This window comes from Danio aesculapii, chromosome 24 (assembly GCF_903798145.1).
Source record: "Danio aesculapii chromosome 24, fDanAes4.1, whole genome shotgun sequence".
NCBI classification, from domain to species: domain Eukaryota; kingdom Metazoa; phylum Chordata; class Actinopteri; order Cypriniformes; family Danionidae; genus Danio; species Danio aesculapii.
The window spans coordinates 16,220,041-16,234,332 of NC_079458.1; the positions used below are offsets into that span (position 1 = coordinate 16,220,041).

The 14,292-nt window shown below is 39.8% G+C and overlaps 2 protein-coding genes across 6 annotated transcripts in view; one reads left to right on the plus strand and one right to left on the minus strand.

The window, feature by feature from the left end:
• The window catches only part of cnksr2a (connector enhancer of kinase suppressor of Ras 2a), a 162,756-nt gene extending 158,286 nt beyond the window's left edge, over nt 1-4,470 (plus strand). For 4 of the 5 annotated variants that reach the window (XM_056450149.1, XM_056450151.1, XM_056450150.1 and 1 more), the window contains one exon: nt 580-4,470. In XM_056450149.1, coding sequence (XP_056306124.1) covers nt 580-810 — 231 coding nt within the window. In that variant the 3' untranslated portion in view covers nt 811-4,470. The remainder of the gene's footprint in view (nt 1-579) is intronic. The other variant, XM_056450153.1, reaches the window with a different exon arrangement.
• Nucleotides 4,471-9,910: 5,440 nt separating this feature from the next.
• On the minus strand, nt 9,911-13,230 carry LOC130218833 (kelch-like protein 34). The gene has a single exon (XM_056451121.1). The coding sequence runs from the start codon at nt 12,673-12,675 to the stop codon at nt 10,912-10,914; it is 1,764 nt and encodes a 587-aa protein (XP_056307096.1). The 5' UTR covers nt 12,676-13,230; the 3' UTR covers nt 9,911-10,911.
• Between the last annotated feature and the right edge of the window lie 1,062 nt (nt 13,231-14,292).

Consider the following 14,292-nt stretch of genomic DNA (forward strand, 5'->3'; position numbering starts at 1 on the left):
GCCATCTTAGACCTGCTACTCACCCTCTAGACAAGCTAATAACCAGGTTAGATTACTTAGTAGCCATCCTTACAATGTTGACCTGCTTGAACCAGCTAAAATCTTACACAAGCCCATAACAATTGGTATGGCCAAACTCTGCTCTGAACCCTGCTTCTTGGTGTGGGTTAATCTGGTTTTGTGACATTGGGTCTTCCTGAGCTTAGGTTAGTTGGTTTGTGCCTCGGCTGTGACCCCCCAACCTTTCCCGGCTGCTGCGTTGTGCTTATTATTTCGGGGGCAAAGCCTCCTGTTGCGTTGTGGATTTTATAAAAGTCCCTTATCACTCAGACTTGAATGAAAGAAGGTTAATTGGGGCCACAAAGCCCCACAGTGCCAGAGGACTCCAGTCAAGTCTGAGCATGCTATGTGTGTTTGCGTGTGTGTGTACTGCTCTGCTCATCTAGGTTGAGTCCACATCGCTTCACGTCTGCGCTAACAGCCTGTGGCGTGCTTTGACTATCACATCCTAACCACTGTATGAAGAAGACTGTATCTGTAATGCCCACCCTCCACTGCTCTCTTTCTTCACCCCCATAGGACAGGGAGGGCGAAGTAGCACTGATTGACAAGCTGTTGGCCAATCCTAAGCTCACATCCTCAGAGTTCCAGGAGTGGAAGAAAGTTTACATGGAGGCGTTTTCAGGAGAGCCACAGCGGGACCGTCAGCCCAGCCCTGCCTCTGAGCCCAGCCCTGCCGCTACGCCTGAACCTGCCCCCCGCACGCCCTCCCTCTCACACACACACTCCTACATCGAGACTCACGTCTGACGCACACAAACTCATACTTCAGAGTTCAGACCCAAAAATACCACCACAAAACCAACTCTCAACCAATGGACATACTGTATGCTCACTTCCACAGACCTTATGGTGGAATTTCAAGCTAAAGTAAGAAGTGAATTGGTGTTTATGGACCCTAGTTATGTTACACGCCATATTTAATTGGACATTTTAATTATAAGGCTGTGGGGGATACATTTTCAAGATGCTAACGCAATGACGCATGTCTTAGTAATTGAAAAATCAATTAATTTGTTACATTATTCATTAATTAATATGAAATTACCTAGAGGCCGTCTTAGACTAGATGTCAAATCAAGACTGTCAGTTTTGACTTTCTTTGTCATTCTTCATATTTGCGTGTATCGCTTTACAATGCAAGTAAAAATTGTTCAGAAGCTCTTGCTTAATAATGAAGTAGAATGTTTATGTCATGGAATATTTGGAGGATCTGTTTGCCGTTTTTAGTAGTTTTTGGTTGCTGTATTTTATAGGTATCACAATATAATAGTAGCATAACAATTCTTTTTTAATTTATGAGATTTAATTTAAAGTTTGCACAACACTATTATAAAAAAATCTGGTTTGAAAGCGGCGTTATTGTTTTCATGGAAAACTGAAAACAAAATTTGTGAAAACAGTGATATTCATATATTATTGTTCAGTCTATATATTCCAATACTGGACAACTAGAACAGTGACAGACTACAGGAATGCCGCCTTGTAGTTTCCTTTATAACGTGACATCGCCATCTACTGGCTTGGCATCCAATATGCAGTTTAATAATAATATTTAATAATTAGTGTTGTGCTCTCGACTCATCAATGACCATAACTACAATCTGCTTTGGATATGGGCCGGATCAACAATTATGTGAACTTCAAGATAAGGAGAAAGGCCATTCAAATTAGTGTGATTTTGGGAAATGTTCTCGGCTCTAGTTGTACTGATTAATGCAGCCTAAGGGGCCGATCACACCGAATGTGATTTTCCGTTCCGAAAACATGATGTGCTCTGCAATGCCTTTTTTTTGTTGACTTATGTCACTAGGCAATAACTGAATCAGCTGTGTATTGTGCTTGAGTGTTGCTGTTGATATTGGTATAGTTTTAATAATTAATATTATTGTGATTTTCAAGATTTGTGAAGTCATGCAGCTCTGGATAACTCAAAAAAGTAACTACTAGTCTCTCCTCTATCTTCAAAAGACTCTGTAGTCGTCTTGACAACACAAACACTGCTGTCACCTCAACAGAAACCCGCTTCAGCTTTCATTTGATTGGAGAATGAAAAAGGTGCGACTGACGTAATAAGCTTTTTTAGCTCAAAGTTGACTTTTTTAAACTGTGAGCACACAACGCAAAAGACAACACAAGACTCGTATAGTCTTGTATGGGGAAAAGTGTAACGGTCAATATGGCAAACGAAGCCCTGCATACTAGATCAAACATCGATTAATATAGACTGACGTTTCAGCGACCAGATGTGTGTTTTTATGACAGTTTGTTGGTCAACGAACTGGAATCTCAGTGAATACTTGCTTCACAAACATAAGAAATATATCCACATAAAGCTTGAAGTATGTGCTTTTAAATGAACCAAGTGCAAAAACAAAAGTTTTTTGGTTTTGTAATTTGTATAAAATGAACGTGAGGTATAGTTCGTCCTGTCAAACGCACATCACATGACAGCAGCAACTACTCAAACGCCCACAAACTTGTAAACAAAGAGTCGCTGTCATTTCTGGAAGAGATTCGCCATCAAGACCAAGTAGTGGATTACTTCAGAAGAGCAGCACGATCTGACTATCATTATCCAGAGGATGATAATGTGTAGAACGGCCATAAATAAGGTTGGTCTCGTGATCTCGTTTTTTTTTTTTTTCGAGTGAGCATGCGCATTAGCTTGGGCAGCCTGAAATAAATATGCCGATTTTGTTTAATTTGGATGTTTAGAAATTAAACCTATGAGACGGTTGTTGTTTAATTTTATTGGTGGTTCCAAATATTTAATCTAATTGTAAGCTTGGCAAACAGTTTTTGAGAATTTGATGTTTCCCCATTCAGACAGAATTCCCGAGCATACTGCCCAAGAGGCGTTTCAAAGATGCATGCCGAGTGAAATGACTTGCCTTAAAGGGACTTTGACAGCATGCAATGGCAAAAACGTGAGGCACAGCAGGTGGTTAAAATGCGAGGCGCTCAGGGCGCAAAAGTAGCACGAAAAACAGTCACAGCCATTCAAAAAAGGCGCCTCAACGCAAAAAGCTCACTCAGTGTGATCGGCCCCTAACAATCCTTTAGAGTTTATGTATTGGTGTTTTATGTGTATGCTAATGCAAAGAGGTATGTTTTTAGTCTAGATTTAACCTGAGAGAGTGTGTGAGAACTGTAATAATAATAATTTCATAGTGTTATCATCTGTCGACAAAACTTTTCCATTTTTACAGCACTATTTTCCTGAAACGCATCCTGTACTTTATCCCTCACAGCTTTGGTTTTATTCACGTCAAATGTGACTCACCATCTACCGTGATTAAGATCCATAAACACAAATTCACTCCTCGCTTTGTCCTTACACTCTTGCACTCTGACAGCAATCACAGACTCAAGTCTACATGTGCTTTTGAAATACTTGAAAACCCTTGTTTACGCAGGCACACACAGCCGCACAAACAAAGCTTTCTGAATGGCTCGACTCTCAATCCACTGGCATCGGAATATGTCATTTCTGCACACCAGGTTGCTATGGTTACCAGTCCTTCAAACGACACAGACGAGGAGAGACAATGCATCACACCCAGAACAAACCAGGTGCACCTCTACACAGGAAGCTGAGGTACAACCACTTCAGTTTGGAGATGGACACTACAGACTGAACTATTAGAGGAAATGCACATCTGAGGCGATGTTCGAACACTGAACACACAGACTGTCATTCTTGTGTTTGGCTGGTTTTTGAAGCAGATCTCTTTGTGGACACTCGGACGGTCATCTGCAATGTTTATATGCCACTTTAGCATACTCTATACTCTGCTGTATCATACTATATATTTATGATCTGCTGTTATACATCGGCTGGCCCCGACTTATAGCATTTGTACATTTGTGTGGAAGGTGTGTGCGTGTTTGTGTGCATTAATATGGAATGTTAATGTGGTTACCTCATATCACAATCCTTGTGGAGTGTTTGGATATATCAAGAAAAGGAACATTTCTGGTTCTGTTCTGGTTCCATCTGTGGCTTGGTGTCAGTTACCGTAGTCAGTTATTTGACTCGGCTTGTAGTAATAGTCTTAAAATGGAAGTCTATGGGGCAAGGCAATGGAAGCAGAAATGTAAAGCCTGTGTGTTTGCTAAGATGCTTATGCTAGCTTTCCATACATGTTGTCTGAATTAACCTGTTTGGAAAAAGACCTGAAATTGTCCTTATCTCTGATTCATTTTTGAACCAGACTTTTCTTGTAAATGTGGCTTTAATTTAAGAAAGAATTCACATGGTCAACGATTACAAGATTCGATATACGAACTACTAGCTAAAAGCCAATTTGCTAGAAATTGCTAGTAAATTTCACAAATGTAACATACACATTAAATCAATGAATTTTTTGGCGTGTTTGTACCAGTCAGTATTAAAATCTATTTAAATATTTGCAAAAAATGTATACTTAAATTTGAATGCTGGAGCACGTGAAGAAATTAATTTCATTTTTAGTTTTATATTTGTAGTTTTAGAATTGTCAAATATATTGTCCATACTATAAATAATTCATAATAAAATACAAAAATAAGTTAAATTAAATATATTAGTGCATCTTCAATAATAACAATAACACATTGCAATATTACATTGAGGATAACAAAATTAAATGAGCTATTTATTAAGGCTAGCAGCCAGCAGCTAGCTCTCTGCAACTCTCACATGGTCGCCCACTGAAGCTAAGGTCAGTACCTGGATGGGAGACCACATGGAAAAACTAGGTTGCTGCCGAAAGTGGTGTTAGTGAGGCCAGAAAGGGGGAATCAACGTGCGCATGGATCGTCTGCATGGATCCTAACGCCCCAGTATAGTCAAGCAGACTCCATACTGCTCAGTGAGCGTTGTCTTTTGGATGAGACGGTAACCCGAGGTCTTGACTCTCTGTGGTCATTAAAAACCCCAGGATGTCCTTCAAAAAGAGTAGGGGTTTAACCCCGGCATCCTGGCCAAATCTGTCCACTGGCCTCTGTCCACCATGGCTTCCTAACCATCCTCATGTCATAATTGGCTTCATCACTCTGTCTCCTCTCCACTAATCAGCTGGTGTGTGGTGTGCGGTCTGACGCAATATGGCTGCCATTGCGTCATCCGGGTGAATGCTGCACAAAAGTGGTGGTTGCGGAGATTCCCCCCAATGTGTAAAGTGCTTTGAGTGTTCAGAAAAAAAATGCTATATAAATGTGAGGAATTATTACTAAATAAACCTAATTAAACACAATTAATTAAATAAAAAAAAAAATTATTTTTGTTTGAAATTTGAAAGAAATTTTGAATGAATAAAACATTTTTCTTAAAGCCATGTTACTCTATTTTACATTTACATCATTTTACATGATTTTGTTTTTAGTCTCCATGTTTAAGTCTTGTGGAGTTGATAATATTTTAAACAATACTTAGTAACACTATTTTATTTATATGATATAACTTAGTTTTTCGATGTCCATTGCCTAGTCCCAATAGACACGAGTCAAAATGACAGTGGTAATTGTCAGAATGGCGAAAAATATTGCAGATAGCATTCAGCTTTTATTAAACCCAGAATATTTCTGTGCCTGCACCGTGAACGATTCTCGACAGAGCGTTACGCCTTGCCAAACTGGGTCTCTGATAACAGATGAGCATTTAGTGAACTGTGTGGGCTTTGATTGGTAGAAAATTGCACAGGCTTCATTATCCAGAAGCAGTATAATCTCTGTAACTTAAGTTGGATTGTGGACGTTTTCTACATTTTCCTGATATTATGAGGTGAAATAACGTGTCTCTTCACAAAACAAGAGCTCATAATCAAAACCAGATTTACACGTGATGCTCCTAGCAAAGAAAACTGATTATGTTTATTCACAAAGTGTGCTGTCAATTTTTAATGCTTAAAGGAACACTCCACTTTTTTGAAAGTAGGCTCATTTTACAACACCCCTAGAGTTAAACGGTTCAATTTTGACCATTTAAACTACATTCAACCAATCTCTGTCAGGTGGTAGCACTTTTAGCTTAGCTTAGCATATATCATTGAATCAGATTAGACCATTAGCATTTCGCTCAAAGATTAAGAAAAAGTTTTGATGATCTTCCTATTTAAAACTTTACTATTCTCTAGTTACATCATGTACAAGACAAGTGAAAACTTGCTATTTTGTATGTTCATATGGCTAGGATCTATACTCTCAATCCAGCGTAATAATGAAGGACCTTTGCTGCCATATAATGTTATTACACAGTGCCTGAAAACTGTCCCCAGACTTTTCATTTTCTGTCAGTCTATGTAATTACAGAAGAGTCGAGCTTTAAATAGGAAAGTTATCTAAACTCTTTTTTGAGAACAAGATGCTAATGGTCTAATCCGATTGAATAATTTATGCTAAGCTAAGCTAAAAGTGGTCCTGTCAGATCCAGGTTAACTGAATGGATTCAAAAATGGTTAAACTCAACTGTTTAACTTTAGCGGACTTGAAAAATCAGCCTACTTTCAAAAAAGTGGACAGTTCCTTTACCCTGAAAGATATTTGTGATATTAATAGTATTGTATACCTCTGTTTGGATTCACATTTTCCATTTCTACAAGCTGCCATGCAGTCGTCCTGCACAGCGCTGCTAGTTTAGGGACATTTGTGTTAAGACAACAGTGAGTTTTAATGACCGCCGAGGTCACCACGACACATCACTTTTTTCCAGCCCAGGGATTCGCTACACGACTCCACTGATCAAAGTTGTTGCTCTGAACTTACCCCAGCATCTGTCTAAAGCAGCAACTTGACTCCTGAATCACATGTATGTCAAAGTCTTTATAAACTCTCTGAGAATTTCATCTCCTGCTGCATGGCTTGTAGATACACATCAATCCCAATTGTTTCTAAACCGAAGCTGCCAAATGATTTAACATCAGTGTTTCAACTGTCAGAGCGACCAAGAAGCACTCAGCAGACACAAAGACGCTTTATGTGAGATTTTTCAGAACACTGAATGGTTAGAGAGAGTTTATTGTATGATAAGATGTGTATTATATGATGTACATTGATATTTCAGGTATGGAGCACATTTCATTCTGTATGTAATCTAAGACAATATATTAGCTTGATTTTGATTGAGTGACTCAGGTGCTAACGTGTCCATTAGCTCTTAGGAAAAAGTGATTACCAGTGGATATAGAGCTACTAGAACTGATGTCTATTGGTATTTTACTTTAGTAATATATCAAAGTTATTCTTTATTTAGTGCAAACCATGTTATGTTTCCTTAGCAGCCCTTTTTTTTAAACACAAAGTTGTCGTAAAGCAATCTAGTTCATTAATATCTGTGCTGCTGCCTGTCTTTATTTATATGAATAGGGCATGTCATTTGGGCAGTGCAGTTTCCTATGTGTTGTGTTTAGCGTACAACCTGGTAAAGTTTACTTTATTTATTACATTATTTAAAAAGAGAGTTATTGCTTTCTCCAGATTTAAGTGTGGTTATATACCTAGAGTCAATAAACTTTTATGGATGTAATCATACTATATTTACTGCGTATGCTTGTTTTTTTTCTGCACTTAAAGGGATAGTTCACCAACCAATTAAAAATCTGTCATCATGTACTCACGCTTGTTCCAAACCTATTTGTGATTCTTCCTTTTGTTGGAACAGAACAAAATAATTTGGTAAAATGATAAACAGGTATGAAACAATTAAAGGATGAGCAAATAATGACAGAATTTTCATTTTTGGGTGAACCATCTCTTTAAATGAGGCTGGTTTAAATGCACATTGCAAAAAAAAGTAGGGATGCACCGATACCTTTTTTTGGAAGCGATCCGATCCTGATACCAAAATTCTGAGTATTGATTGATACAGATCCGATACTGTGCCTTTATTTTTTTAAAGCATAATACAGTTTCTATAGTTCTGGTAATAAACTTTAATATATCTTCTTTAGTAAAAATAACAGACCTTTAGGCCTATACATGACAGACGGCACAATCTAACTAAAAACATGATGCTTGCTGTAAACTAGGCTACATTATTTGAGCATTCGTTATGATTATGACATTGATATGATCTGTTGTGGTCCAGCTAATGTTTCCTTTTTTTTAATATTAAGATTTTTCTTTGAAATCTGTAGTAGGCTACCACTATTGACTATAATCGTTAGTAAAATAATCAGTCTATTAGCAAAGCAGCAAAGCAGAGTCCAGTTTTACTTAATAAACATTCCCTTTTCTGTCAATGACAATCCTTATTGTGCCTGTCAGTTTCACTTTTATTAATTTAATTAACTACTTTGAACACAATAAGCCAGGCTTTATTAACTATTCGCAGCACTGAAAGTATAACTCTCGGAAGAATAAACTCAGTCGGAAGGATGAGAGAACAGAAACTCATTGTGAGAATATTCTTATGGAGCGGTGCACATCCCGCCTGCGCAGCCGGCGCGTGAATGAAGCGATTGATGGATTGGAGACAGCGAGCAGCCCTCCGGTATCTGCGGTCACTTCCAAACCAGCAGCACGAAGGGAAGAAATTAGTGCATTGAGAATCGTTAAATGTATTATTGAGCCTTTTCTAATTTAAAATTTCAGGTACAGTAGGCCTACTTTGTGTGTGAAGAGCAGGTAATAACCCTCTCTACTCCAGTGTTGCGAATGCGATCTGCAGTTCTAACAGACACAGTGCAACTTGATTTAAAAACAGGAATGAACTCCTTGTTGCGGGACAAAACACACCCATTTAGTGCAAAACTAAATTCATTTCTCCACTGATTATATATATTAAAAGGAACAAATAGTCTTGGAGAAAGTTTTTTGTGTTGTCATGCATACGCAACATGCAGTTTGAATTGTGAATGAATAAAGAATGATTGACAGCCGCGGCAGCAGGAAGCGCTGAACTGAACATGAATTTAACCACTTGAATATTCATCTGTGCTTCACATTAAATTACAGAATGGCTTTAGAACATGTATGATATAGACTACATGACAACTTTCTAGTGACTTATAATAGGCTACACAGACAGAATTACACAGAATATAGCCCACGCGCAGGATCAGATTTGGATCGGTACCAGCTGGCCTACACCCGATCCAGCAAAAATATGCGGTATCGAACCGATATCCGATCCAAGTATCGGGATCGGTGCATCCCTAAAAAAAATTCCTTTCATATTGCCTGACAAGATATCCAAACATTGAGGCTACTAAACCCCTTGTGTTATATACAGTATGTGGAGAAAGCTGTTCAAATAATCTTAATGGCGGTTTGATATGCCCAACCTGGATACTGCTCTCTTTCTTTGTAGTTAGGCACTCGGTTCCAAAAACTGTTCAAGTCAGTCATCTGAGCATTTAAGAGCTCAGCCATTTGGTCAATAGTAAGGGCGTCTTTCTTCAATGGGTGTTTAAAATAGAGACCCATGTCAATTTCCTAGAAAGCTGATCTGTTTTTCTTCTAGAAGCTTGCTGGTTTCCGGGCTTTTCATTGAAGGTAATCGACTTGAAATGAATTGTTGGGTGGAGAATGAGTTTCTTTTCTTTGGGCTTGAGAAGCAATTTAGAGAGGACATTTTGATTTCCCTTTTTTTTTCAAACCAACTTGAAGCTAATGAAAAAAAGAGCCTAAATTGGCTTACTGGTTTTATATGGCGTAACCTAATCAAACCGGACTGGGTTTTCTCACACATCTCACACATTTGCTATTATTACCAGCACTCGTTAAATACCTTGACCAAAGGAACATTATAAAGGACTTTAAAGGAAGTAGACAAGTTGCTAAAGAAATAAAATGACCTTCTTTGCTTCACATTTGCATCAAATGGACTGTATGCATACACATAATGACATTCAATATATGTGATCACATTAATATTTATTTGCTTTCAGTCTACTTTCATCAGCATCAACATTCACAGACATTATAAATGTATAATTATGTTTATCATCCAAACTGAATGCATTTTTCAACATTTTACAAGATTTCTGCGTAGCTATTTGCAGTTCTGCTTAACTATATTGGTTTTCTAATCACACAGCATTATCTGTAATGAGGAATTTAGATTTACATGCAGGCCCTGGCTTTTAAGTTGTCAGATGTTCTTGTGTCTAGACAATTTTGTTTATCATTGCTCACTAAAAGTCTCCTCATCCTCCTTTGGATTGTCTGCATCCCACACACACTTAGTGGACTTGATACTTGTCTTTGCCTGCTATGACCTCCTGTTCCCCTTCCAAATTTGCAGTCTAATTTGGCTTTCCCTCTCAGCATTTGTGAGTGCGCCCTCCTTCCATTTCAGTGCTGTCTGTTTTACTATCCACAATCTGTATCCAACATTCAAGGCAGCTGTCCGTCTGTCATAAGACATTATGACTGTCACCTTTGATCTTTACACTTTGCCAAATACCCAAATACTATTCAAACTGAATTTCAAGCTGTACAGTTTGTTTTCATTTATCTTTCGTTCATTTGTTTGTCTTTCCTTTCTTCTTGCCTTTCAAGATAGAGTGGCCATAGCTGTGTTTTCAGCTATAGCTCTGTCTTTTTCTCCAGTGTCAATAAAGGAACTATGTCATTTCTCAAGACAACGTCTTTATGACAGGTCATCTATCAGTGTCATGACTTTCTCTCCCCTATTCATAATGACCTACTTTCAGGAGCTCTTACCGCTTGCTGTAAAACACACATGATAGCATTTTACCCCCACCAAGGTCCTCCATATCTGGGTAAATAGAAGTCATGTTTCCATGCCACTTAACAATCCATGTATCAATGACACAGAGATATACCTTGTCCTTCAACACTCACTGCCCCATGACAGCCATCTGTTTGTCTATGTGTATGTGGGATGGTGTTTATAATTGACTTTTAGGTCTCCGGAGGGTCTTGAAGAGTCATTATGGCACACTGAATCCCACACAGGGGCCCTGGTAGTTTACACACTTCCCTCCAGGCATCATGTTCTGCGTCGTACTCCAGAACATTTGTTGTACACACCTCCTGTCCTTCCTGCCATTTTCTGCCTCCGAACATAAGCACACGTTTACCCCCTGTTGCAGTCAAACCATAGCAGAAGCGGTCATTCAGTAGGGGTTTTAGGCGAGTCCAAATATCTTGCTCAGGACTGTAGCATTCTATGTCACAGAAGGGCTCATACATTCCCAAAAAGGTATAAATTCTTCCTTTTAATGTTGCCATCTGGTGGCCAAATCTGGCAATGGACATGTTGCAGCGTCTCTGCCAGGCATCCCCCTCAATAGTATTAAAAAACAGCACTTCTTTGCTGCTCTCTGGATTGTTGATGTGGATGCCACCTGAGATGTAAATTCCTGTTCCAATAGTGGCACAGGCATGCCCATGAACTGAAAAGGGTAGGGAGACACCACTTCGCCAGCACCCTTCACTCATATTGTACCTTTCTACCATTGACAAAGCAGGTTCTCCCGTCTGGCCTCGTCCACCAATAGCAAAAATAACATCTTCCATCACACAACAGGCAAACTGTGCCCTCTTCTGCAAGAGTGGTTCCATCTCCTCCCACTGCTCAAACCGTGGATCATAGCGCCACACCTGGTCAGTGACATCCATCATAGCGCTCTTTTCATTCTCCTCATCCACCTGCACAATCTCACCTCCTAACACAAATAGGAAGTTCCCAACAACACATATTCCCTGGTGCTGAACATTATATGGCAAGGATGTTGAGAGTGGCTTGAATTTCTTGCTACGAGGTTCGTAGGTTAAGATCTGATTCTGCGGTCTGTTTGCTTCTGGTCCTCCTCCCACCAAAACAATCTTGCTGTTTGTGGCTCTGAGGCTGGTGTGGACAGTTTGTAGCAGAGGTTGTAGGGGACCCTGAAGGTGGTAGTTAAATGCTTTCTGCACTACGCTTTGAATGAAGGGTGTACTTAGAGCTGGTTTAAGTGCACCAAATTGCGACAGTTCTTCAGGTGGCACCAAACCAAATCGGATCCGACTGAGCAATGCATTACTTTGCAGAGGAGATTGTGGGTTGAACTCTAACCATTCCAAAACCACCTGTAGAAGATCTGACTCCTTTACTCCTGGCATATCGTCAGCTACAAGGACCTCTTGCAGAGATTCAAGGTTTAACTCCATTAGCTCAGCCTTGTATTGCTCGCTTGCAAGAATTCTGCACATGTTACTGGCGATGAAACTGTTACTGTCGTTGAATGCTTCCGAAAGGCCATACCGAGCTGCTATGTTAGCAAAAAAGCAGCAGTTGTCAGGAGTAATGCTTTCTGAGATGTATTGAGTGCAAAGATCCACAGCATGTGGGATTTGTAGATAGCAGGCAGCCTGTAGTGTGACCTCCAAAGTGGAGGGTGACAGAGAGATCCAAGAGGTGTAGATGAAGTCCAGAATCTGCTCCAGGCCCAGAGATGACAGAGCTGGCAAGCTGATAGTGCGGGCACCAGATTCTAGAGTGTAGTCCTGGAAAAGGGACCAGAAATAATCGCTGGAACAGGCTAACAATGTGCGATGAGCAGGGAACTGCACTCCTTCTGCATCCAAAACAACATCACACATTCGACCTTCCAACCGTAAGCTCTGGTACCGAGACAGAACACCTTCTCCATGACAGTCGCTGAGCAGCAGGTAATAATTCATTTCTAGGGAGAGAGATAAGGTAGACAAGGATCAGGAACACTTGAATTAGGACTGAAAGAAAGTCAGAGGAAGAAAACAAATGGAAAGAAAAGACAGCAAGGAGGCATAGATGGCTAGGTGGTCCTGCTCCTGCAAAAGTCATCAAGTTTAAAGAAGACCGAAGGGAAGAAAGGGTCAGGACACCAGTCGTGTCTGTTGGGATGTGGTCCATGATTTTTGCAAGCATCAAATGCGTAAACTTTAGGAGGGAAAAGGGGAGGGTCAACCATTGCTCCTCCACCCAGTGGGCAGCCCCCAAACCACTCAACTAAACAAGATGGGTATGTGTTTTCTGCCAGATCACTAAAAGGGAGGGTGAACTAGATGGTCAGACATTTTGGGGCTGCAGGGGATAAACACAACCTGAATCTAGCTGCCCTTTCCTTTTAGTAAGGTTGGAACATCGAGAGCGGGAGGCGTCATACCAGGGGTTTATTATGATATGCAGATCTGAAGTCATCCCTTGGAAAATAAAGCAGTTAGTCAGCACTGTGGATTTCTGTCTGTCGCCACCAGAAGCCATATCTCACCAAGGTTACAGGAATAGAAACTCAGAGTTTATCAGAGGGACAGTCAGGCCAGCCTGACCAAAAAAAAAAAAGAAAGACAGACAAATGATAGAGTCAGAATCCCGCATAGAAGACAATGAGAGGACAATGGGATATTTTTCAGTCAGGAAGGCACAATGACAAAAAAAAGTTTGTTGACATTGTATAAGTGAAACCACAGAGATTGTTTGTTTATGTTGGCTAGACTACTGATGATTGAGGCTGATTTATAGACATGTGTTTGTGTGTAAGTGTGATCCAACAGGATGCATCCCAACCTCGTGAACATTGTACCCTTCATTCTCCCTGAATAGCTGCTGGCTCTGAGCTGGAACGGGGCAGCGTTAGGCCAGGTTGCAGTGAGGGTATTAAGTATAAGAGCGAGGGGTGATTATGATAGAGCTTCTAGTTACATTCTCACACCCTCTTCTCATGATCACACATGGTGATTCTCCACTGTCTATAGCATTTGCAATACAAAACACCTACGAGGTAAATGGTAACCGGAGTCACTTGTGAACATTCTAGGACTCAAGTGGAACTTGCAACAAGGTTCATGATGAGTCATTGGTGGGGTGGGGGGCAGTACTTGTGTCTCAAGGAAGTGATTTTGAAGACACAGAGTGTAAAGCCACACTCCAAGCTCACCTTACAACCCATTAGATTTTTTTAAATAAAAAAGCCTTTTTTGGGACTTGTCTTTCCACTTTGTCTTGTTGTGCATCAGTGCATATATTTAAACACATGTTACAACTGCAGTGGTCCAAATTAAATGCACTAATTATGCAGCACTTTTTATATACCATCAACAAAACCAGACTCCACTTCTTTGCATGCTTGGAGATCTTTTGCTGGATCATACTCTCTCCTGCCATTGCAAAATCTATAAATACTATTTATGATAAACTATTTTATACCTGATGGGTTTATTAGCGCATTTTATTTCAGATGCAGTTGATTTATTTGTCTGGGCACTTCATGAGAGTGCTTGTGTTTTCTGGTGTCCATGTTTTGACCCTTCAGTTAAGAA

Coding starts and splice junctions, on each gene's coding strand:
- LOC130218833 (XM_056451121.1), bottom strand. CDS start 12,675: ATGAATTATTACCTGCTGCTCAGCGACTGTCATGGAGAAGGTGTTCTG.